Source organism: Pipistrellus kuhlii, unplaced genomic scaffold (genome assembly GCF_014108245.1).
Source record: "Pipistrellus kuhlii isolate mPipKuh1 unplaced genomic scaffold, mPipKuh1.p scaffold_m20_p_8, whole genome shotgun sequence".
NCBI lineage: Eukaryota > Metazoa > Chordata > Mammalia > Chiroptera > Vespertilionidae > Pipistrellus > Pipistrellus kuhlii.
The window spans coordinates 19,880,286-19,906,108 of record NW_023425584.1 but is presented as its reverse complement, the minus strand read 5'-3'; the positions used below and the strand labels follow the sequence as shown (position 1 = coordinate 19,906,108).

At 47.5% G+C, this 25,823-nt stretch overlaps 1 protein-coding gene across 2 annotated transcripts in view; it reads right to left on the bottom strand.

Moving 5' to 3' along the window:
• Positions 1-6,844: 6,844 nt before the first annotated feature.
• HTR4 (5-hydroxytryptamine receptor 4) overlaps positions 6,845-25,823 on the bottom strand; it is a 144,090-nt gene continuing 125,111 nt past the window's right edge. For both annotated transcript variants that reach the window (XM_036423985.2, XM_036423987.2), the window contains one exon: positions 6,845-8,295. In XM_036423985.2, coding sequence (XP_036279878.1) covers positions 8,208-8,295 — 88 coding nt within the window. In that variant the 3' untranslated portion in view covers positions 6,845-8,207. The remainder of the gene's footprint in view (positions 8,296-25,823) is intronic.

Sequence of the window (25,823 nt, the reverse complement as noted above, 5' to 3'; positions counted from 1 at the left end):
ATGAATGGCTAGATAGCGATTGCCCAACAGCAGGATCAGCGAGCGCGCTTTTTTTCTGTTGAGAACCAGACAGTAAATATTTTTCTCTCAGTTGTGACAACTGCTCAACTCAGCTCTTGTGTTGTGAAAGCAGCCCTAGTAGGGGTGTCGAACTCAATCAGAGAAGGGGCCAAAATCTAAAATCCAGCCTAAATCGCGGGCCGAATGGTTTACTGAACAGTCATAAACTGTCATTGTGATGGAAACGCAGCGGAGTGCAGTGATGACAGCGCGGTGCGGGCCACATTGCAAGGCCTGGCGGGACGGATTTGGCCCGTGGGCCTTGTATTTGACACATGTGCCCTAGAGGATCCATCAACGAAGGGGTGCGGCTGTGTTACAACAAAACTTTATTTATGGACACAAATTTGAATGGCACATAATTTTCACATATCACAAAATACTTTTTGATTTGTTTCCAACCACTTAAGAAAAAGTAAAAGCCATCTTTCGTTTACAGACTGGAGGACTTGCCGACATCAGAGAACCAAAGTCATCCTGCATCCTTCAAGGATGTGGAGTTGGCACATTTTTAAAAGGCTTTAGGGAATGTTCATGGATTGGATTCATGAATTAATGTGAATGTCAGAGAATCAGGTTTCTCTCACAGTGCGGCCAGGTGCCTGAGTCCTAATAAGCTCTCTAAATAAGATCAGGTGCCAGAGTTCTTACAGGGGCTCCGCATTTGGATTCAGGAGGCCTGGGTTCAGATGCTCACACCCTCAACTGACTCTGAGTGCCTTGGAGATGGTCACTAGCCTGACTCAGGAGCCATCTGTAAGTGGTTAACCATGAAAAGGTAAGATGCCACTGCACAGGCAGTCACGAAGGTCCGAGAGCTGTAAGCACACAGGGAGGTGTGATGGGTGAAGGTAGTATCTTTCCATGCTCACTCCCTTTCTTAGAAAGGTTTTCTGTTTTTCTAGTCTTTCCATAACCTTCGGTTCCTCTGACCATACACCAGGATGGTAGGAAGCAGAGAGAACCAGTGAGGCCATTATCAGGAAACTATGATACTACAAAAGCACGTTTAAAAGCATTTACCAAGTGCTTTCTATACATCCTCATACTAACACTTCAGGATATGTCTGGCCTTTATGGCCTCTCCTTTACTGTTGGGGAAATTAGGATTGAGCGGGTTAACAGTCTGGCTCAAAAACACAAACCTAGGAAGCAGGAAGTGGCAGACTGACTCCAAAGCCTGTGCAACTTGAGAGCAAATTGTCCCAGCCCGGGAGCCATTTAAGGGCCGCCCTCCCCTCAGCGAAGCTGCCAAGTCGTAGTTGCTGCTGCCTCTTAACCTTGAAACCAGCCCAGCTGACCTGCATAAGGTTTGCTCAGGCCCACAAAGAGGAGGCGGCTGACCTGGTCCCTCCAATGCCCTCTCAGGCTCGGGGTACAGCTACCACATAGACGACAACACTGCAAACTACACACAATTAATACATTTAAAGTAGAGGAGGAAGGAAACACTGTTAGCCTGGAGTGACCTGCCCTCTTGACTTCTGTCCCATAAAACTCACACACCGCAACGAAAGAGAAGGAAGGTTCACGTATTGATGTGGGAGGTGTACTGTTGAAAAAGGCAGTTTGCAGAGTATTTCATACCGTCTCATGTTATTTCTACAGAAGAGCAAAACCAAATCTTATACATATATGTGTACATTAATACACGGGGAAGTACGCTGACACATTCTTGATTGATATAAGCCAGGCAGTAAGAGCAATTACTTCTTGGAGTCAGAGGGTATTTTATTGTTTCTATTATTAGAAAGTTTTGTCATGAGGATGGACTGCAGAAACACATTGTGTGTGTATAACCCGTCATTTACATAGCCTCCAAATATATTGTTTGCATACTTAGAAGTTAATAAACTTAAAGTGGAGGAGGAAGGAAACACTGTTAGACAAGTGACCTGCCATCTTAACTTCTGCCCCATATATGCCCTGTGTCCTTGGGCAAATCACTTTCCCTGCAAAAACTGTTTTCTATAAAATAAAGTCAATAATCTACTCACCCAAGCTGCTGTGAGAGGCTCAAAGATCTGGGGTCCGTAGGCAGACACCCCTGCGTGCCTGTGATGACGCTGTAATTAGCTCCTTAAAGGGAAAGCAGCAAAGGGAAGGCCAGGCATTCTAGGCGGGCTTGGGGCAGCTTCACCAGGAAGCTGCAATTCCACCCTCCCCAGGGCACCACCAATCCATTCCCCAGAGATCGGTGAGGGGAGGGGCCCAACAAAAGGGAGATAGACCCATGGTCGGCGAAGTTGGGGTGATTAGGAAAGGTGCCTGTCAGTCAAACCTGGGGACAGAGATCATTAGCCGCTACACACCCTCAAAAATTGGGGAACACATAGCCCCCCTAAACCAGTGGTCTTACAGGGATTCAGGCTCATGAGCCACCTGCGGCTCTTTGGCCCCTTGATTGTGGCTCTTCCACAAAATACCACGGCCTGGCCGAGTCTATTTTGAAGAAGCGGTGTTAGAAAAAGTTTAAGTTGAAAACATTGGGCTCTCAATCATTGTCCTGTGGATATTTGGCTCTGTGGACTAATGAGTTTGCCGACCACTGCTCTATACAAAGGAGTTTGTTCTCTGGCACTTGCCCAGACGGCCCATGGCCAGTGGGCCCATACATACGGACTAATGGGCTGCAGCTGGGAACACTAACTGACGGGCCTCGTGCTGAATCGGGCCGTTCCACGCTGGAACCTGGCTTTGCTCTTAGCTCTGCTGAAGCCCCAGCTAAACATCTTCCTTGGCGGGACAGAGAGAAATGGGACCTTGGAAACTCAAGGGTTTGACGCCACAGAAATAAGCTTTTCTACTGTGTCTCCTCCTCCCATGCGAGTCTCAGAATTCTTTTTCTCGGGATACCAAAGCCACAAGCGGGGCGAGAACGCCTCCCCATTGGGAGCACTTGCAGTGCTTGCTGATGGGACCCACACGGGCAGGTCCACCAGGTGTGCAGGTTCCAGCTCCCAATGTGGGATGTTGGAGTGCCTCGCTCTGAGTGTCAGCAGCCCCAGGGATGGTCGGAAACACACAGACGGAGGCTCTCCCTCGGCTCACACATCTGATTCTCAGGGTTTGTTGCTGGTTATCGGTGACTCCAGGCTTCTGAAAAGGCTGAGGAAGATCAGTGCGGAAGGGCCTCTCCTGCTGATCAGTCATTAACTGCGTCCCTCCACTGTTTACAGATGGAGACTGAGGCTCAGAGAACAGAAGGGTACAGGGGAAAACAATAGAGCAAGTGAGAAGCCGCTTCCCCCTGGAGGAGGCATGGCCCCGGTGCCCTTCAGGTGCCAAGCTGCTGCAGAAGGGAAATGCTTAGGCAACAAGAGATGAGGGAGGCGGCCACCTCCACCTGTTCCCTGCTACCTCCCAGCACTGGGGCTGACGTGAATGGAATAAATTGATCCCCACAATGAGCAGTGTTGCACGTGTTGCGGGCTGGGGGCTCGAGCATCCGACTGCCTGCCGTTGCATTTGCGTCCACACTTCCCAGGTCTGTCTCCCTCAGCTGAGGCTTGCTTGTCTGTGATGCATCAGCTGAGGCTTGCTCATCCGTGATGCAGGGGCGATTCTGGGGCTCATCTTATAAGGATTTCCTGGGGCCTGGATGGGATAATCCACATAAAGCACTTATTGCAGAAAGCAGCTCATTGATTGTTGGCTTTCCTCTCTATTGCTATGTTATTATTTTTATTATTAACTAAGATATATTCTCAGTGGAGCCAAAAAAGGGGAGAGGGAAAGGAGAAACCTAATCTACATCAAATATAACAGTATTTAAAAAGAAAAGTTTAACTTCCCTTGTATGTTTCCAAAATGGTGGACTGTAGCTTGCAATCACATTGCATTAACTCATCAAGTTTGGAAGTTCATCTCTGGTACCTTCTCTTTCAGCCCCACCTTCCTCAGAGGTGGGGGCCCCTAACAGCTCTCGGATACTTGCTCATCATCGTTTTAATCACAAAAGCTTTGGGCAAGTTGAGGGCTGGCTTCTCACCAGAACGTCATCACCTTGTTTTGTTGTCATCTGTTTAACACCATGGCTGCTTTCTACGTATGGCAAGTAATACTGGTTTTCTACTTGGGGAACTGATATAATGTTTCTTCCTAAAATAAACGTATCTAAGTGAAACCCTAAATTGATTTAAATAAAAATATTATCTAAATAGCAGTGCTGGCAGGACACCTATTTGGTGACACGCATGGGAACACTCACAACACTCCCATCAGCCCTGAGGTTTGCTCTAATTCAGGACAAGACAAGCAAGGCAAGCGCGAACGTGACACGTTGTCCCAAAGTCAGGCCTTCAGACCCACCCCAATTTGCTGAAATTCAAACCAAATACTCAGCCTCAGTGTTCTAGACTGGACAGAAGAGAGACCACACACGGTAGCTAGTAGAGGTCAATGCATTCGCCTTTTTCCCTTTAGACCAGCAGCCACAGGAAGGACTTTGACCAGAGAAAAGCCGAGTCACAGAGATAGAAATGCTACACCAAAGAGGAAACGGGTGGGAAGACAGCACAGCACCAGGCAGACATGACTGTTGTTCTGATGACAATATTAGAGGCAATTTAGTTACAACCTCTCAGGGTCCATCCCCGAAGCCCAATCCCACCCCCACCCGCAACCCCAGCCAGACGGCAGTTTTCTCAGGAAAGAGCACATTAGCAGCATGAAGAGAACCTGCTGGTGAGATGAGGTGAAATCTCAGGAAGAATGGGCTTTTCTACAAACGCATCCTTGGGTGTCAGTTGACGTTGGTTTTTATCTCTTTTGCTTCCTAGCTGCTGATCCTGAACTGGTGGGGGCGCTGCAGAGCCTCTTCCTGGACAGCCCTGCAGGCTAGAGGTCAGCTTGAGGAGCAGCACAAGTGGACCCTTTTCTCCCAGGCATCGGCAGTCTGGCTGCAGCGTCCATCACCCAGGGTTGTCCAGGCCAATCCCCTCCTCATGGAAGCATCGCTTCTTGACAGTGCAGGCTGCCTGGGAAATGGTGGCCTCTTCAGAGAAGAGGGCAAGATGCAGGCCTCATCCTCCTCCCTTGGATGTGCTCTAATTCTCCTCCTTCCATGCACATGCTCTCTGACCCGATTCCCAGGAGCAGCGAGTGGAGTAATGCCAGGTGAGCAGCCGTCTGGACAGAAAAAGTCTAGTCCTGTCCTGGGAACCACCAGTGTGGGCCTTTGGTCCAAAGAGACAATGAAATAATCAAGTTTGCTTCTGAGTCTACCTCAGCAAAGGAGACCCTCTTCTTGGCAATGACAAGGCTCCTATACCCACAACTGCTGTTCGTTCCCTGGTCAGGGGTATATGTGACCTCTACAGACACCATTCATGGGTGGACTCACAGAAGTGTATCCAGAGTATCCAGAAGCTATGGACCAGTGACACGGTAAGAATTAATTTCCAACCTACATTGGATCCCTGTTGCATCCAGGTTGCCCTTTAAGATGGTAGATCTGCCACTGAGAAATAATATCCATATATATATAAGCCTAAGTGACTGAACCACTAAATGACTTGGCGCTATGATGCATACTGACCACTGGGAGGAGACACTTAATGCAGAAGCTGCCCTATGGTGGTCAGTGCACTCACAACAGGAGTACCATTCAGCTGACCCACCCATCCCGGCGGCTCACCAGCCTGGTGGCAGCCACTCACTCCCTCAGCAGTCCTGTAGGTCCAATCTCTAGAGAATGGGCCAGGCACCAATGGACCAGCACCCATGGCATGATCCCGACAGTGCTGCCAGCTTCCTGCAAGTTGGCCTCGGGCACTGCGGCCACTTCCCCTCCCTAGAATCTCCACAAGGAAGAAACAATATAAAAGCAGCTGTCCGTCCCAACAACAGGCATGGACGTCAGCAGGATAGATCTGGATCCTGGGCCAGCAAGGGCATCCTACTGCCTGCCCAGAGAACCGATCATGTCCCCCCATGTCCCCCTTTCCCCCTTAGGACAGGTGCCAATCAGGTCTGATTGAGCGTGAGCTCAAGCAAGTGCAGCAGGGCCAGGATGAGCAGGAGTGGCAGGCGGCATTGGACTGCCAGTTTCAGCCCAATCCCCGCAGGTCACGCCAAGGGACCCCACCTGTGCACAAATTCGTGCTCCGGGCCTCTAGTGTTACATAAATAAACATGCTTGCTAAGATCCTGGGAAAAGAAGCATTTTGCAGGGGGAAATCCAATTGTATTTATGTATATGTGTGTGCACATATGCATTTAGTAGTAGATCCTACTGACTTCAGGGTGTTAGACAAAATTCACCACTTGCCTCGAAGCACAAGAACTATTCCTCCTCACTGTGAGCTGGTTCTGGTGAGTGCTTAGTCTTTCCCTAAAAAGTTCTTTGTGAATCCAGGAGAGCAGAAGCCACATTCAGAGAGCACATGGAGAACTATGGGCCCCCAATTCTACTCATCTCTGCCTCTACCATTAAAAAAAAAAAGTAAAGAAAGGCAAGCAACAGTCAGGAGGCTTATTAATCCTCAGCATAGGGGAGGGTCCCATTGGTGGGGGACCAACTGGCCCGTGTGCCGGTTACTAAAGGGTTTCTTGGGAGGTGGGACTTTCTGTGCTAAAACCAGAGTGGCTGCTCACCCTAGTCCCATGTGGAGTCTGACCATCCTTCTTACCATTTCTGGGACAGAGAGAAAAGGGAGACGCAATGGATTCTGCCCTCATGGATGAAATGGGGGGTGAGGAGGCAGTGTGGCTTCTGAGATCACTCAGGAAAGAAAGCAGGATAAACAGACCAAGTGGACGGTCAAGGGGACCTGGTGAGGTTAGAAAGGTCTGGCGCACCTTTGCCTTGTGGGGTGTGATCACATACGCACCCTACCATCACCCCCATTTTCTGTGGTCTCCTATAAGGACCAACAAGCAATCCTTTCTATAGGGTTTTTATCAGCAACCAAAAGAAAGGCAACCGAGCCTCAATATGGCAGCATTCACCCCTAAGATAAAGTAATGTGGTAGTAACTTGGACATCAGGGAAGCTTCTACGTAGGAGGTTGGAGAAGGGGGGATGCTGGGAAAAGATGTAGAAATGTGGTAGCACAGGAGCTTCCCAGGCAGGGGTCCATGCGGCTTCCCAGGAAGCAAGTTGGTCTGGGGCTCTCTTTTCGCCAAAAGAGCCAGTGGCCCTGACCGAGACCAGGCACCGACGCAGCACAGGGCCCCGAAAGCCACTCTTCCGATGACAGCAACTGAGTATTGTTCCCCAAATCGGAGCGGCAGGACCATTCTCAATTGACATTCTGGGTAAAGGCGTGGGCCCTTTTCGCATTGCCGTGGAAGGGAAGCGAATCAGGATTCATTCCAATGACTCAAAGCCAGTCTGCCAAGGAGAGAATGTCACCTTTAAACAGATGTGCACACCAGACCAGCTCCAAACAGAGCTGGTAGTAGATCTGAAACCAAATTCTAAGCAGAGTTCCCAGGGTCTATACCCCCCAACATATGACAAGAAAAAAAAAAATGCTCATGTCTATAAACCAAAATGCATTGATGCTTCTCTTGTCAGCACTTGGATGAACCTCTTGGCATTGCTGTCAACCTAATTTTGTTAAAAGAGCCTTGATGAACTCATCCATCAAAGCATGTCCAGAAGCAGATGGCCAGAATGGAGAGAAAAACGGGAGCTGTTGAGAGTAGGAAGAATTAAAAGGGTAAGTGGGCGGCAGATCGCTGTCTCCTAACAGCTAAGGTTCATAAGAGGAAAAGGTGGCCAACTGCATGGCCCCATCAGAACAGGGACAGAGCCGAGAGCCAACAAAGGAAAGAACCTCCTTTAATTAGAGCTTCCCTAAGGCAGAAGGAACTGCATCAGGAGGTAGTGAGCTCCTGTCCCTGGGGGTGTGCAAGCAGAGATCGACCGACTTCCAGGGATGCTGTGAAGGATGCTACTCCTGCGTTGGGTGGGAGGTTGTATCTGATGATGCTTGAAGTCCCTTCTCAACTCTGTGATCCTCCACGCTCTGGCCTCAGGTCCTGTCCAACACGGATGGTCCTCCATGACCTTCCCTGGGCCCTGGGCCCGCTTTCTCATACCTCACTGGTGGTGATGAGGGTCAGGAGAGGTGCCAGGGTGTCCTGTTCATGCAGACACTAATGGGGATGAATGGCTTAGCTGAGAGCCATGTCCTCAATCAGAAGCATGATTCCAGGGACTCTGGGTCAGTGTGTATGGGCAGTTTCTCGAGTTCCTGGTGATGCCCACTGTGCAGAACTGTGTACCTAGGGAGGAAGGAAAGCAAGCATGAGAACTCAATAGGCCCCTTTCAAATGCACCTAGGAGAGTACTTCCACTGATCCTCATTTCCTTTCTACTGCTCACTTCTGAGAGCATGCTGTCTGTGGGGCTGCAGGGTGGGGGAGGGAGGAAGGGAGCATGAATCTGAGGCAGGGGTACTTCCTCAAAATAAGGTCCAAAGAAATGCATACACACTGCTCATTTTAAAGGTGAGGGACAGAAGGCCTGGAGAGAACAACAGGCCCAGGGTTACTCAGACACTTGTGGCAGAGCTGGGGCGAGGCCTCAGATTCTTTCCTCCCTGCAAAGCCTGGGGCTCTCATGTTACTCACCAAAATGGACCCTACATACCACCCCCAGCTCCACCGGCACATCTCTGCCAGGGACTTCCGGATTCAACAACGTCAAAGTGCTGACTGAGATCCTAAACCCCTCAGAGCCTGAAAGACAATGTAACTGTATTCACTCCTTTCGGGGACAGTTGGAAGAGCACATCCATTAGATGAATCAAACAGCACGCTGACTCCAAGCATCGCAGTGAAATCGACTTCTTGACAAGTGTTTATTATTTTTCTGCAATATCACATGGTTGCACTCAATATGTTAATTGCACTTAAATCAATTTCAATTGCATGCAAGTCTTGTCACCAGTAACCCAGATTCCAGCATCTGGCAGTGCTTGTTATGAAATTTCTAGAGAGTTTAGGAGCACCATTCCCGCTCATGTTCCAGAGACCCATGTCAAACCCATTCAGTAACACACACCCACCCACACACACACACACACACACACACACACATGCACACACATGCACACACATACACACACACATCCCAGTTTGTTATTTGACATTTTATGTTGACAACCAACTTGATGGTTTATCATGAGTTACATTAAGGCTTTGCTTTGCATTATATTGATTGCTTGTGTGTACCAGGGACTGTCCTAAGCCCTCTCCATGCATTACGTTATATTTAACCTCACAAAAGTCTATGAGATAGTATGATGTTCATTTTTAAGTTAAGCAAAGTGACACAGCTTCAGGGAATACTGGTAACAGGTGAAGATACAGCCCATGGAACCTGGTCTATCTGGTGCAGCACCCAGATGCTTACCTGGCTCTCGCACAGCCCATGGACCAGTGTAAATTTAGAACAATGCCTCTCCCCAGGGGCACCAAACAGGCATTTTTGGTTGTCATGGCAGGAACGGTGCTATTGGCATCTAGTGGATAGAGACCAGGGATGCTGCCAAATATTGCCCAATACACAGTACAGTTCTTCCAGAACAAAGACTTATCTGGTCTAAAATGTCAGCAGTGCCAAGACTAAGAAACCTTGATATAGACCGAGTTCGCACACCAGACTCTACCAGTTACCATCTCTGAGATGTTCAGCAAGTTCTTTAACCTCCCCACAAGTCACCTCCATCCTCTGTAACTGAGGGTGCTGGTGCCTGCATCATAGCACCGGCATCTGGATTTAAGAATGCAATGCATGAAAGCAGCAGCACAGGGTCTGGCACAGAGTAGAATTCCAATACACTGAAACCAAAATTGTTCTCCTTCTCATTCAGTTATTAGAATATTATAAGAATGATGATAATAATATGTGTATAGCAGTTTATTATTTCAAAATATTTTTCTCTTTTATTTTCTTGAATAGGTAAAATCTAAAAGAACTCAAGATATGAAAGACTACCAGATGTCGTCTTTCTCCCTGATCAAAGTCCCAAGCCCTTGTTTGGCAAGCTGGCATGCTGAGGCAGAACTAATTGGTTTTCCCATACATAACTCTTTCAGGCCAGTCAAGGCTCACAATTATTGGGAGGAGAGAGGCTCAGGGCAGTTGACTAAGTACTTAAGCGTTATGGGAAGTGAGTGGCAGAGCCTGGCCAGGAGCACAGGCAGACAGGCAGACTCCTGCCCATCGCTCTTACTCCTGAGCAGCATTGCTAATGACTTAAGTCCAGGTGTTCAAAAAAGGGCTTCGATCCAACACCCCATGAAATGGGACTACACTCCTGAGCTACAGGGATATCCCTGAAGTGAATATGTGTGCAGGAGAAACCTTTAATGATAATAACGAGAAATACACAGCTCAAATTATTGAGAAGTGAGGATGTGTGTTGGCAACAGTTTTAGTAATTACATATATGATTTCGTTTATATCATTCATTTTTCACAACCCTAAGTGCTGGCTACTATGCTTAGATCTACGTTACCAATGAGAAAACTGAGGCTCAGAGAGGTTAAGCAATTGATGTTAGGTCACAGTCTCCATGATGCCCACACTCTTAACCTCAAAACACACACACACTCCTGATCCTGGCCAATAAGTCACCTTCAGTGGCACTCAATGGCACTTTCTCCTTCCCTGTGTTCACATAAAGCGAGTGTCCTAGTTGGGGAATCAAACTGATATTTCTGATCGTATAGGATGTGCTCCCACGGAATACAGCACACCTGGACAGCAGCCGTTCACACAGGTCTCAGAGGGCTCTATTTCTCCCATGCTACAGAGTGGGTTGTTCAGGAATAACTAGAAAAGAGGTGTGGGACTGGAGTGGGTATTCCAAGTGGAAGCTCTCTTTTTCCTGCTGTAGTTGACTGGGGGGTGAGCAGACAAACACGTTTTCTAGTTGCAACTTTTGCGTGGGTCCTGTCACCGTGGAATGCTGAGGGATACACCCAGAATGGAGGACTGTGTCTGAGACTTCCTTGGCAGGACTTGGGTAAAGGCCCTTGTGTCTCAAATGGAGTGCGGTCTGCAGAGGCATTACCTGGGCTGGGGTAGTCCCCATTCTTCAGGAGATGGATACATTTTTAATTTGGTAGTTTCACTTGGACAGCAAATCAGTAATTTGAGTGGATCTGAGTCCATCTGGATGGGTCACCTTATGAAGTCACATTGCTTTGTGAATTCAGGTCACCTTTGCATTCAGGGACCCCCTGATGTTGCAGTGACAGTAGCTAACTTTACATGCAGCATCTCCCTAACTGGGGTGCATGAATCCCAAGTGGTCTGCACATCACAATTTGAGCAATATTGGGGCAAAGCAAGCACACATGAACAGTGGGCAAACAGAATGGCATGTGAATCCTGACCCTGCCATTTACTAGCTGTGTGACTGGTCAAGTAGATTAGTTCGAGGGGACATCATAGCTTTGTTGTTATCATAAAATGAACATCTTTAAGGGAGTTAGCAAAGGGGAGGCTACGTGGTGAGAGCAGGAATCATTACTGTTGAGGAAGCCAAGGCTCAGAACACTGGACTTCCTCAGGGTTGAATGGTTAAGTACACTGGCTCTGGAGGCAGAATGCCTGGGTTGGTGTCCTGACTCTGGCATTGACTAGCTCTGTGATTATTTCCGATGTCATGGGCATTACAGGAGATTAAGCCCATAAAATGCTTATTTGAATAGTGCCAGCCAACAAGTACATACTCCATTAATGTTAATTAATAGTACTGCTATCTAATGTTTCAGGTATGACTTGAACCCAGTACTTCATTGATGATTCAGTGCAGGTCCCCACTCCTCCATAGTCGATCCAATGTTTGTTCACTTAGCAACTGACCATGAGGCTGAAAGAAACCTTCAAGACGGCCAAAGAGATAACGATGTAGTCTCCACAGGAGGCTGTCCTCTGCTCAGCATGGTGAACATCTTCTGGCTCCGTCTGGGGAAGGATCTGACTTGCAGTCTTGTAGCTGCGCTGGTGGGTGCAGACCCTAGAGGTGAGGGTGTACCTGGACAGTGTCAGGCCCAGATGAAAACTCTCTGCTGTTTCCCAAGCAACAGCGAGGCAGGAGGCAGCTTCTCTCTTTGCATTAATTTACTCAAACATGACGGGAACCACATTAGGTCTGGTGATTACCTGAGTCTACAATTCATTCACTGAGCAAGCAGCATCACACTCAGAGCAGCCTGCATGCGGTAATTAGTGGCATAATAATCGCCCCCTCTGCTGCCCAGTCAGGCATTATAAGGAAACGGTTAGGCTTTATTTCATATCACACCCTTACAGCAGTGCTCACATGGGGGCTCTTGCAAGGAAATTTTTTGATTATTAAAATATAAGGCACAGGGGTTTAAAGAGACTCAACCCGAAGGAAGAGTTTCATGGAAGCTGGAGCCCCATCACCTGGACATGAGGATCTCACACTGTTTTCGGGGTGTTTGGGGAGGAATGAGACTTTCAAATCCTAGACATGTATGCATTCAGCCACTTGTTTATCTCAAACTGTGTTTTGAGTGCCTACCACAGTCCAGTCATGTGCCGTACCCTGGCGCTATCAGGTCAGCGAGAAAAATCTACGCCCATCCCTGTCCTCAGGGAACTCACAGCGGAGTGTGGGAGACTCACAGTTAGATGCCACAGCACAGCCAGGAGAAATGTTAAGAAGGAGAAGCATTCGGTGATGCTATGAGAGAATTCAGGGGGAATGAGGCCAAGGTGAATGTGCCAGGGCTCTGTGACCAAGGAAGTGATGGAGATGAAAACTGAGAGGTGGGTAAAGGTTAAGCAGGCAAAAGGGTGGAAAATGCCAACATGTGCCAAGACCCCCTGTTGTGGAGGCAGAGGGTACAGGGAGAGAAGAACAGGGTGGTACAGGTCAAGCTGAGGGTTAAGACTCGGGAGCCTGAGTCATGCTTAAGATTGTTGTGCTCCTCCTAAGAGCAGCAGAAAGCAGGCCAAGGTTGTACATAGAGTGAGCTCATGAGGACTTTAGTTCTGAAAGAACATTCTAGCTGCAGTGTGTGGAATAGACTGGGGTGAGGTTGGAGATGTATTAGCTTCCTATTGCTGCTGTAACAAATGATTGCATGCCACAGGTGATTTTCAAGGTGTCCAGAGATGTTGGCGACTCAGAGATGTAAGATGGTAGTGGTGGAGGTGTCCAGAAGTAGTCAGATTCAGGATATGACTGGGAGGTAGAGTTGATGGGACCGTTGATGCATTAGAATGAGCCAATGAGGGCACTGGAGGCATGGCATGGGTTGACAAAGGCATGGACTCAGGAACGAGCGCTGAGGGGCATGGTTTATCTGAGGCATGGGTAATGTTCTAAGACTGTATCTTACATGGCGGGACCCTCGTGATGAGATGAGTGTCCTTATAAAAGAGGAAGAGCAATCAGAGCGTTTGCACTCTCCCAACTCCCCCTCCCTACCCTCATGTGAGGATGCATCGAGAGGGTGACTGTCTGCAAGACCGGAAGAACATTCTCACCTGGAACAGAATGTACTGGCACCTTGATCTTGGACTTCCCAGCCTCTAAAGCTGAGAAGTATCTGTTGTGTAAGCCCTCCAGTCTATGGTGTTTTATTGTTGCAGCCTAAGCTGACGGACACAGGAGGTCTCAAGGAATCAAAGAAAGGATATGTATGAAGGGACAAGAGACACAGTTTAGCTTGTGGAGATAGGATTTGTTGCCCTGAACTATTAATTTAGGAGAATCTGAGTCATCAAGAGAAAATGAACCAACAGGGGAGCCTGTGGATGTGTTTCTGTGAATCATTCACCAGCAACACTTCATTTACCCAGAGGCCATGCACCGAGTGGCCCAAGCTGTCCAGAGACCTGCGCCGAGATGTGTTTTGTTTGCCTGTTCTTTATAAAGGCCTCTGGATCTCAGAGTAGTTGCCACAGTGGTGTAGACTTTTTTTGTTGCCTTCCTCCATGTCTCACTCAGAATATTGAGACTCAGTTTGCTTGCTTCTTCCACACACAGCAGGGCGGAGACTGGAAACTGGGAGATAACGATGCACGTGACAAACAGAGTGATTGCAGGAACAGATGACAGCCGATGTGTGCAAGGAGAAGAGACACAGAAGAAAGGCAACCGAAATCAGCACAGCAACCAGCAGGGGCCATTCAGTGCAGAGGAGATTTCACACACTCAATGGTGTGACCGTCCTGGAGGGTAACTCATAACAGACATTCAAAATAACAACTGTGAACAAAGTTACTCAAAGTCAGATTTGATATCGGGGGATTCCGAACCAAATCTGCAGTTAACAGTCTCAGATAAAAATGCTAATTTTCCAGCTCTGACAAGTCTCCACGGTTATGTAAATGCCAGCGTCAGGGGGAGCTGTATGAATAGTACCCAGGAACTCCCTGTACTATCTCTGTGCTATTCTTCTACAGATATAAACCTGTTTAAAAAGAAAAGTTTTAAAAAAAAATGGTTAAAACTTAAAAAAACCAACAACCACACACCAGGGTTGAACAGTCATTTGTTTGAAAAAGGTAAAGGAATTCACCACCGACAGCCAATGAGATGCAGGATGAATGGGGGCCCAGGTAACCCAGGGGAGAGAACCCGTGGGCACCAGATGACACTGCTGACCTCAGCCCCGTCAGAGGACTTGGGAAAGCTGTGCTCCCGGTGCCGGGAGGTACCCCAAAGCAAAATGGAAAGATGGCTAGATGGATGCACAATAAAATAAAGCCCCACAGCATGGAAATCTTTAGTCCTCAGATCAACAGCAATTATAGTGCAGAAGGACCTGCAGGCTTGGAATGTTCCTGTGATGCGATGTGCCCATGGGACCAAGGCCGGCCAGCGAGGACAGGGGCATAGGCCGTATCCAAGGACATTTTGTAGGAAGAAGTGAGCGGACAGACAGACAGACAGACTCACAACACAGTGACAGACTTACAGAGCACGCTCAGAGCTAGACAGGAACTGGTCTACTGCAGAAGAGCAGGAGGAAGCTGGAGACAGGGGAGCAGCCACTTTGAGTTGGAACAGAAAACAGCCACAGGCGAGGGAGAGCCAGAGAGAAGTGGGGAAGAAAAAAGACAGAAAACGCAGAGGTTAGTGGACAAGTGACCCGAGTCCGCGTGAGCATAATAGCAGCCTCAGCGTGCCTGTAGGGGAAGGGGCGCCTAATTATGGCACAAAATGGTTATGCCACACCACATGCTTTTATCGCTGGTCTGTCATTTGAATCTCACAGCAACCCGGAACGCTCACAGAGCAGATTGCTGCCTTCATTTACCAAGAACGGGCACAGAGAGGAAAGCTACCTGCCCACGGGCGCCCAGCCAGTGGACAAGCAGTTACCTTTCATGGTGTCATGGCTGAGGTATGCACAGAAAGCCAGCCTCCAGCCCCCCATTCCTCCTCCTCCTCGGTAGCCAGGCCCCATCCCACCTTCCTTACACAAATCATCCCATAGATACTCCCATTTATAATACCCCCTATATGTGCCCACAGAATATTCATGTCCACCTTGCTGGGTAGCTACTATGAGCCCCCACTTTCTGACGAGGAACCTGAGACTGAGATGCAATGTGACCTAGGAAATCTTGGGGAGAAAGAAAAGCCAGCTCTCGACCCCAGGGCCCTGGAGTCTGTGCACACACCTTCAATCTCAGAGCATCAGGATTCACAGCTTCCCTTCTCAAAGCTGAGCTTCCCGTGACCCAACCCTCCGTGCCCCCCCCCCCCCCAGATTCTGGGCCAGGCAAGCATCGAGGCTGCTCTTTCCTTCTGGGACTCGGGATCCCATTCCAAGAAAGAAGGACCATCCATGGCCTTACCAAGTTTCCGAGAGGTTCCCCAGATCCTTGTATAGGGAACCCCATCCAAACTGCCCCTTTGCACCTTCAGGCTCCAGGTTCTAAAACACTTGCCTAGCTCTGCCAACGTCTTTCCTCATCAAAACACCCAATTCCCCTTCCGATGAGGCAAGAGGCCAGGCACCGAGCCAGGGCCCTGGAATTAGGGTTTTTAAGGGCAATTTGATCCAATCAATTCACCGTAAGATGAAAGGCACAGACCACACTCTCTTCTCCAGCTCACGTCCTGGGAAAACGCCCATGTTGAAGAACCTTGGAAGTATAGTCGGGTGTGTGTGGCCACTTCCCCCATGCAGCCGTCTCTGACCCTCTTAGTGTGACACTCCCTTTCCCTCTTTTGCACATAGCACCTTCTGCTTCTATAATTTATTTGTCAATATAAGCAGCCCATGACAGCTCTTGATGTAGCTTGTTTAAGGCAACCGGTGTGTGCATGTTCTCAGATAAATTACAAGCCTCTTGAGGATAGAAACCATGACTTACTCATCTAGCCCAGTTAGGTGTTTTACTGACAATCATGGTGGTTAAGAGTCAAATGCCCAGATTCTAACCAAGGCTTCATTACTTGTAGCCCCCCCTCAAACCTCTCCCCATGTTCCTCCAGGAGCCCGGCTTTCCTCATCTCACATATAAAACTAACAACAGTGGCTCCCTGAGCGAGTTAGGGTTAGTGTCGACTGAGGCAGGGCATCCCACCATGTGCTCAGCGCGCCTGGCATGTGCTCCTTAAATATTAGCGGGTGCAACTCATAAGTTCGTTACTCAATTAAAGTGACTTGGAACACAACCTTTTCTTCCTTTAACTCAGTGGTCGGAAAACTCATTAGTCCACAGAGCCAAATATCAACAGTACAACGATTGGCATTTCTTTTGAGAGCCAATTTTTAAACTTAAACTTCTTTTAATGCCACCTCTTCAAAATAGACTCACTCACCCACACCTTGGTATTTTGTGGAAGAGCCACGTTTAAGGGGCCAAACAGCCACATTTGGCTCAAGAGCCACAGTTTGCCGACCACGGCTTTAACTGGTCCTCTGTAGTCCTTCATTTGTCCGATGACACACACTGGAATCTATCCTTCACTAACCGAGCTAAGGGCTACCATAGCAACACTCTGTATATTCAGTGGAAATCTCTAATTTCAACAATTCATATGTTGCCATGAAAATTTAAGAAAAAAACAACAACTTGGAAACGTCCAGTGGATTATCATTGAGTTAAATATTTGAATCTCTGGGGGCCTGTTTGCATGACCTGCTTTCCATGCTGTGTTAGTGCTGGAGGAACCAGAACTGCGCCTTCCCGCCGGGTCTTCCACGCAACACAGTGGGTTCGAGTATTCATGTGGGGCTGGGATTACAAATGGGATAATACAGTTGTAAACTATTAAATATACCACATACATAACAACGAATACTTGGTGTGTGTGTGTGTGTGTATATATATATATGTGTGTGTGTGTGTGTGTGTGTGTATATATATATACATATACACACACATATATATACATGCACAATCACATATATGCTATTTATTAGGCCTTAATAATTATTTAGTAGAATAACAACTCTTGCCTATTTATTTATATATTTCCTCTCAGATGCAGGTAATGATATTTCTTGGATCTACCCTTAAGGAGTCTAGCTTGAGAGTGCAACATGTAGGCAAGTTATAAACCTGTCTCAAAGTAGTGAGCAAATTCTGGCAACAAACAAACAAAATGTTTCTTTGTGAACATTTCAGAAGACAGAATTCTTACAAACATGTCTTTGCCCTACACTACACTTAAAAACGGGGGATGTGATTAATGGTATACACAGAAGCAATGGTAAGATGAAATCTAAAATACTAATGTAAAATAAAAAGTGGATTTTCGAAAATTTTAAAATCTGTAGTAAAGATCTTCTCAGCTGCCCTCCTGTCCATGCCAACCTGGCCGAGTGGACAGTATGGTTTTCCTGTGACTTCTGGCTGCTTGCGCTCTCACTGGCCAGACTGAGCATGTACAACTACACCTGGAGGGAGCTATACCCGAACACTGTTCCTTACATCTGTATGGCAGACCACGATCTTACAGAGCCCGTTGGCACTGATTATTGTCCTTTTTCCTCAGCACAAACCCTGGAGCTTGGCATTGTGTGGGTTTGAATGGGAAAGAAGTCACACCTCCTTGGCCTGCCCAGGCGATGTAGAGGCCGTTATGTCATCACAGAAGACCATGCTAACTGGGCAGCCTTCCCTGTCAGTTCCCTCGAGTTCAGTGCAGGCAGGGCCGTGGCCTGGTGGCTGGGTCAGAGCTGGGGCAGGTCGGAGACCCAGGAAACAGCACAAGGAGCTGCCGTGGCTGTTGTTTGAGGGTGACGTGCTTAGCTAGCTGCCCGGCAGCAGGTGTTAGGAAAACCCAAGGCTGAGAAGACGGGGCTTGGTGGCAGAAGAGGGAGGAGGCCACACAGAGAGTTTGAACCCTAGAATAAGGTGACCAGACATCTCGTTTTTGGCGGGACAGTCCCTATTTTTAACAATTTGTCCCGCGTCCTGCAGCATTTTAAAAAAGTCCGAAAATTGGGACTTTTTAAAAAACGGCACGGGATGTGGAACAAATTGTTAAAAATTGGGACTGTCCCGCCAAAAGTGGGACATCTGGTCACCTTACCAAAGCTCAGAGTGCTCCTAACGCCTGCGTAGCTCCCGCAACCTGGCATCTCTGGTTAGCTCCACCTTCGTCACCCTTGGAAGAACACTTCGCTATTTAAAAGGATCTGACCTACAAGTATTGAGTTAACACCTTAAAAAATCACTAGCCGGAGGCTCAGAAGAGACTACATCTGGCCTAACATAGGGACCCCAGGGGAGCTCTCTGTCTCCTGGGCAACATCTGGGAACAAGTCACAGAGCTGATGCTAAGCCAAGTTCACTGCCATCATCAGAGGCAGGCCCCCAGCTTGCTTCTCCCTCCCCCACCCCCACCCCTACCCACCCTCCCGTGTGGCTGATCCGTACCTGCAAAGGGCACTCGCACTGATTCTGCCTCTGTACCTGGGGGGCAATGCTGGTGTGTGGAAAGGGTAATTTCCATTACTTTGCAGCAGTAATATGGGGAAATGCGACTTCACATCCCAACCGCAGAGTCTATTTGAATCTGCTGCCTTAAAAATAATCTGAGCTAACGTAGGTTGAAACTAAGGTTGTTTGGAAATGACAGGGACTCCTCGCATGAGCTAACATTATCTATTTTTATAGTCATCCACTCACACTAATGCTGAACCGCTGGGATCTTAACAGCTTGCTTCAAACATCACTCTGAGCGCACATTTTGCTCAACTGTGTCTTAGCCTTTGGCCTACAGCAAATAAAACGCAGCCCGGATCAGAGCACACCGGCTCTGCCATCAAAGTGTCCTGGCTCCCTCCCTGCGCCGGTACCCCTGTGTGTCCCTCCGGCGGCCTGCAGTCTGGCACCTTCTGAGGCCACCTCTGTTCCGGACAGGAATCATGGGGCAGGTGCTGGCTGCAGTGGATGAATTTCCCTCTCTGCAGCATAAACACCGAGGTGCTGCAGGAGGCCTGTGTTTGTTTGCTCAGGGCTTTTTCCATTCGGCTCGGCCATCAGCAGTTGGCTGGTTACAAACATAGTCCTGAGATCCAATGGCTGAAACCCAATTATCCCAGCTTCCTGTCCGCAGAGTTCTGCCAGCGAAAGACAGTCATGTTTTCCCGCCTCGTCAGGCTCCTGGGACTCAGAGCGAATCCTTTGGAGCATGCGAGCCAACAGATCCTCAGGCGTTTTGGGTGAAGAGGCACCACGGTGTGGGAAGAGGATGAACTGGTGCAGAACACAGAATCCAGCCCTCACCTGGAATCTGTCTCTTCCTGGCTCTGTGGCCACCCCCCACTTCTCGGAGCTTCAGTTTTATTAGAGAGATAATATCACCCACCATGGGGGTGCTGGGAGCACTCGATGCGATGGTGGACGTGCAAGAGACTTGAAAACTATCCTGATGATGGTGATGGTGGTGACCATACATAACAAGGTCAGCTGACATGTACTGAGTTCCTGCCACGGGTAGGGCCGCCTACTGTGTGTTTCATGGACAACCTCTCACTTAATATCCACAAACATCTTTTAAAAAATTGGTGGTGATGGTAATAATGATGTTAATAACAACAGCTAACATGTCTTAAGTGTTTATTGTATACCAGCCTCTGTCCTCAGCATTGTACGTGTGTTAACATATGTAAGCCTTACATCATCATGGACAATAAGCTCTGTGATCATCTATGTAGCATGAGGAAAACTAGATTATAGGAGTTGGGTCATTTGCTCAAGATCATACTGCTGGTAAGAGGCCACAAGGATTCAAACACAGGCACTCTGTCTGATTCCAGAACAGGAGTTGGCAAGCGTTTTCCATTAAGGGCTAGATGGTTAGGTTTGGGGGCCATACAATCACTGCAGTGTTTCTTCTTCTCTGTCCTCTTTTGTTTTCTCCTCCTCCTCCTCCTCCTCCTCCTCCTCCTCTTCCTCCTCCTCTTCCTTTTCCTCCTGTTCTAGTCTGTTTAGCTTTTTGTTGTTGACTATTTCTATTTGTTTTTTACACTCCTTTACAAATGTGGAAAACATTCTTGGATTAAGAGTCACACAGAAACAGGGTGATGGCTGTGTTTGGTCCACTGTAGGTGTGTGGACCCTTGCTCTAGAAATCATTTCCACTTTTCACATAAGAAAGTAGAAACTCAAGGGCTCAAGTAACTAAAATCAGGATTCTAACCCAGTTTTGTCTGCTTCTCGAAGCAGTGTCAAACACGGGCTACTGTTCTGTGCCGTGGAAATGTATAGTGGCCCCGAGTTAGGGATGCCGTGCTTATCCTGGCCAATTTCCAAAGAGAACAGACTTTTTCCTCCTGCAACAGACTTGGAGACAAGCTAGCATCTGAGACTGAGCAGACTCAATGCCGGGCTCATAGTGGGCATGCCACAAATCTTGACGGCAATTCTGGTTTCGGATGGAATTCAGTGACACACCACAATCTCAGCTATTTGCTCAAACTCGTCTGGACCTCGCCCTGGAGTCTATAAGGGAAAGCAACGGCACATTTCTTCATGGAGCTCATGGGAAATCTGTACCATTTCTGAGATAATTTCCACAGAGCTATCTGGAGGATAGAAAGATGTTATGTGAAGAAATATGATGACAAAAATGGCTCTTGGGGACTATGTTTGTGACTCTGAAATAAATACATCACCAACCTGATGCAGGACTATAGCGAGGACTTTGGGACTTCAGTATCTGTCGTATCAGCAGATAGTGTCTTACATTAAAGCTGACATTTCAATCTTAACCCTGGGCTTCTCCTTCAGGGAATCAGTGAACTTCTTGGGAATGTATTCAAAATTCTATGCGTATGTCCAGCTTTTCAGGAGGAAGGCCATAGGTTTTATCAGGCTCTCAGAGGGTTTTATTGCACGCTAAATGTCTTAAATGTTAGAACGATAGTAAAATTGTTGCAGTATAGTTTCCTGAGGAGGAAAGGGAATGATGAACGTACAGGGTGCAGCGAGCAGTATTAGGTTCTCCAGAGGCCCTGATCGGTCTGATGCTTTGTTACACACGCAGGATATCCACGGGGGTCCCATTGGCACAGGTGTCAGGATCCGCACATTCACCCAGAAGATGAATCACCGGTCCAGGCTGCAGTGTCCAGCACTCAGGGAAAGAATTAGAAGATGGTGGTAGTTATGGGGTGTGAGGTAGGAGGTGATTGGGATTGAGCTCTGAGAAGTGTGAAACTGGGGAGGAAAGACTAGATATAGATCTTTTCAAAGGGAGAGATTTTGGAGACAAACTGTAAAAGGCATAGAAGGTAAAAAATCAGAGATGACTTGCCACCAGGAGTGCTGGGCTAATAATAATAATAATAATAATAATAAAAATAATAAAATAGTTGTCATTATTATTATAATACTTTACATATGTCACCCAGCCCCATACATTTAGAATACTATGTTTTGTGTTTTTTAAAATATATATTTTATTGATTTTTTACAGAAAGGAAGGGAGAGGGATAGAGAGTTAGAAACATCAATGAGAGAGAAGCATTGATCAGCTACCTTCTGCACACTCCCTACTGGGGATATGCTTGCAACCAACATACATGCCCTTGAACAGAATCGAAGCTGGGACCTTCAGTCCCCAGGCTGATGCTCTATCCACTGAGCAAAATTGGCTAGGGCTAGAATACTAATCAATTAATACTAATACTAATTAATTAATCTCATTGACTATATTGCTTTTTGCCTGGCTCTTAGTTTTCGTGACCATCTTTTCCTGCCTGTTAACATGGGAGCCATCAAAGGCCAATCAGCATTTATTGACTGATGTATTTCCCTCTCCTCTAGCAGCACATAAATGTTTGCCAAGTGAATAAATGAAATCCGGAGTCCGTGAGGGGGGTGAGGGCATTTGCTTTGTGAGAAATCTGAGAGCCAGAGTGGCTTGCCGGAAGCCACCCAGCCAGTGAGGGCAGAATTCAAGGTGGAATCAGAATTGGTGGCACGCTTTGTTTATTTCCATCATGCAGGCCACCATGAGCAAAACCATCAGCTGCAAGAGGGAGGTCTGAATCGCAATAAATGCCAGGAAATTAGAAAATAAATAGAGTCTGCTCTCTGCCAGGGCTACTATTAGATGAGAGAGAATTCTGGAATGACTTTGGCCTTTTGCTTTTATAACATAAGCTCGGTGTTTCCGGGAGGCTGTGTGGAGAAGAGAGGCAGTAATAAGGGTGACCCCGATAAGGGTGACCCCGATAAGACTACTCTTTTCTGGTTCCTTCCATTGACTCAGATCCCCGTGCCCAACGGCCCACTCTCTCTCTCTGGCTGGGACAAGAGGTCCCACCAGGCATGATGCCTGGGAACAGCCAGCGGATTTTCACTTGAAATTATGAAACCCTCGCTTGACTTCCCTCTCACAAAGTCTTAGTAATGATGACTCACAGCCCCCTCCATGGCCAGTTTCCGAGGAGGATAAAGAGAGATGGCTATAAGGCTTCGGGGAAAGAACGTGGGATGGAGGGTGGGGTGTGGGCTGTGTCTGGACAAGAATGTCATCATTGAGCAGGGGCATATGGGTCCCCGTGTGGACCCTGTTGGCAAGAAGACGACATATTAATGGTTGCCATGCTAAATCAGGGGACGAAAGCTGGGATACAATGACTCACCCCCTAGTGGCATTCAGAACAGAGAAACGCACGATTGAAATGAGATGATCTGACCTCTACCAAGTTTTTTTTTTTTTTTTCTTTTTTTTTAAACAAAGATAATGTCTGACCTTTCCCCCAAGGCTCCAGACCAGTTTAAAAGACTATCCATTCAGACTACCAGGACACTCACAAATGTTATGAAATATCTTTCCGTTTTGGAGGGAGTATCTCTTCAAAATCTGATGATATTGCTTCCGTCTCTTACCTTCTGCAGAGGCAGAAAAATAGAGTATGCTTCTCGAGGGACGCAAGTCTGAGTTTGTATCTGATTTTGCTCATTATCACCTATGTGACCTCCATTCAGAAGCTCGGTCTCCTTAAGCTTCATTTTTCTTATTTACAAAATGAAGGCTAGCATGTAAATTAATAATGAAAATAATAAAAACTCCCAACTATCTGTCTTATTGTGTTTGAACTGCTATAATATACACAATTTTAAAAAAATTATACAACCTTGCCAAAACCAGTTTAGCTCAGTGGCTAGAGCATCGGCCTGCGGACTGAAGGGCCCCGGGTTCGATTCCGGTCAAGGGCATGTACCTTGGCTGCGGGCACATCCCCGGTAGGGGGTGTGCAAGAGGCAGCTGGTCGATGTTTCTCTCTCATCGACGTTTCTAGCTCTCTATCCCTCTTCCTTCCTCTCTGTAAAAAAATCAATAAAATATATTTTAAAAATTATACAACCTTATCAGTTAGGTAATGCTAACATCTCTATTTTACTCATGAAGAAACAGAGGCTCAGAGAACTTAACTAACCTTCCCAAAGCAACATAGCTAGCAAATCTGGAAGCTAGAATTCAATCCAGTCAATACTTTTCTGTAAGGATTGATGTGCTCTAAGATATGTCAAGTGTTAAGGCAGTGCTGGCATCGTAGGTGCTCAAAGAAGGTGTGTCCTTTATCCTCTAAGAGTGACAAATGGTTGTTGTTAAGGAAACTCATGAATTGGAGAAGATAAAGAGACATTCTGGACATTCCATAACAAGACACCGGAAGACAATGAAACTCCAGTTCCTGCCGTGTTCACCACGTCTATGTTCTCTGACTCTGCAACCAAATCCCCTTCCATCTCCACCGTCTTCTGAATGGTGCTCATAGCCTGCCCCCATCAAGAGCTGGTCACTGGCGCAGAAACAATACCACCTCCACCTTCCCACCTCCCAGCCCTGGGTCCTCAGCACCCTTGCTATGGGACCCGCAGTGCGCTTTGGGATTTCGCAGGCCACGGATTCCAGAGTGATGACAGGAATGGCTACACTTCGGTGCACGCTTATGTATGCCAGCGACTGCTCCGCTATTGAGCTTTAACTCACTGAGGCCACAGAGCCATATTGTGGATGTGGCACCGTTATCCTGTGTTAAGAAGAAACCAAGGCTCAGATCGTTGGAACATGCCCGAAGTCATACACAATCAGTCACTGATAGAGCCTGGATCTAAACTCATGCCCACCCAAGGACAAAGCCCAAGCTCTTGACCACAGAAAACACCTCAATTTATAGATGGTAAAACTCAAGCCAGGAAAGGGCAGGGACATGCCCAGAGTGAGACAGCAAGTTATTAAGGATGTAGGGGGAGGTTGTTTGTCCAGAATGGTGTGCTCAATGGTTAGAGCAACGACCTATGCTCAGAAAGGTTTCGGGTTCGATTCCCAGTCAAGGGCACATACCTGGATCACAGGTTCCATCCCCAGTCCTGGTTGAGGTGGGTGTGGGAGGAAACCGATTGAAATGTCTCACATTGATGTTTCTCTCTCATTCCCCCTCCCTCCCGCCCTTCTCTGTAAAAAGCAATGGAAAAAAAATATCCTAAGGTGAGGATTAAAAAAAAGAAAAAAAAATCTGGAGGGAAGGACACACTTTATGGCATCTTCTTAAACATCCTCTATCATATTCTAGCCTGAGCGACTCTTACCGAGTCCCAATCCCCACCCTTCAACCACTCTGTGCTTTGTGCTGTCTCAGTAGGTGCCATTACTGAGTTCTCCAGGTGTATACAATGTCAAGGGACTCCCACAATGGCAGAGTGATTCACCACCACAGCCTATAAACACAATCCTTTAAGCTTATGTTTTTTTTCCAACACATAGACATGGACCAAAAAAGAAAAAGAAAAAAAACAAAAAACAAAACAAAACACAACCACCTCGCTATGAATCAGGGAAATAGTGGTATTTTAAAATTAATCCTTTTGCTCCTGGCAAGAAATAGGATAAACAGCTAGACTTTGTTCATCACTGTCACAGCAGTGGGTGAGGTATGAGAGCAGTGAGGTTTGGGGGCTGAAAGAGCTCAGTGGGATGGTGCAGTATGGATGCTCTAAAAACCCCACAGCTTCAAATTCTTCCAAAGATGTCCTTTTGCCAGAAGCTCCAGAAAGACTCACCAACCTGCCATGCCTGCCACCATTCCAACCATACGGGGCCGCCAAGCCCCTGGTACCATTCCCATGGCCTGGCTCCACCCTGGCCCTGGAGCCCAGTGCCTTCTCTGCTCCCACAGCCCCAGCAGTGTTCCATTTTCAGCATCATGGAACTGGCCCGCTTCAAGTCTTTCATTTTCCCGGGCTAGGTAGGGTTCCGAGGAATGCATGAAGAAGACTTGGGAGTCCCCGAGAACCTGAGGAGCAATGCTTGATTTAGAGATCCTCTCTACCT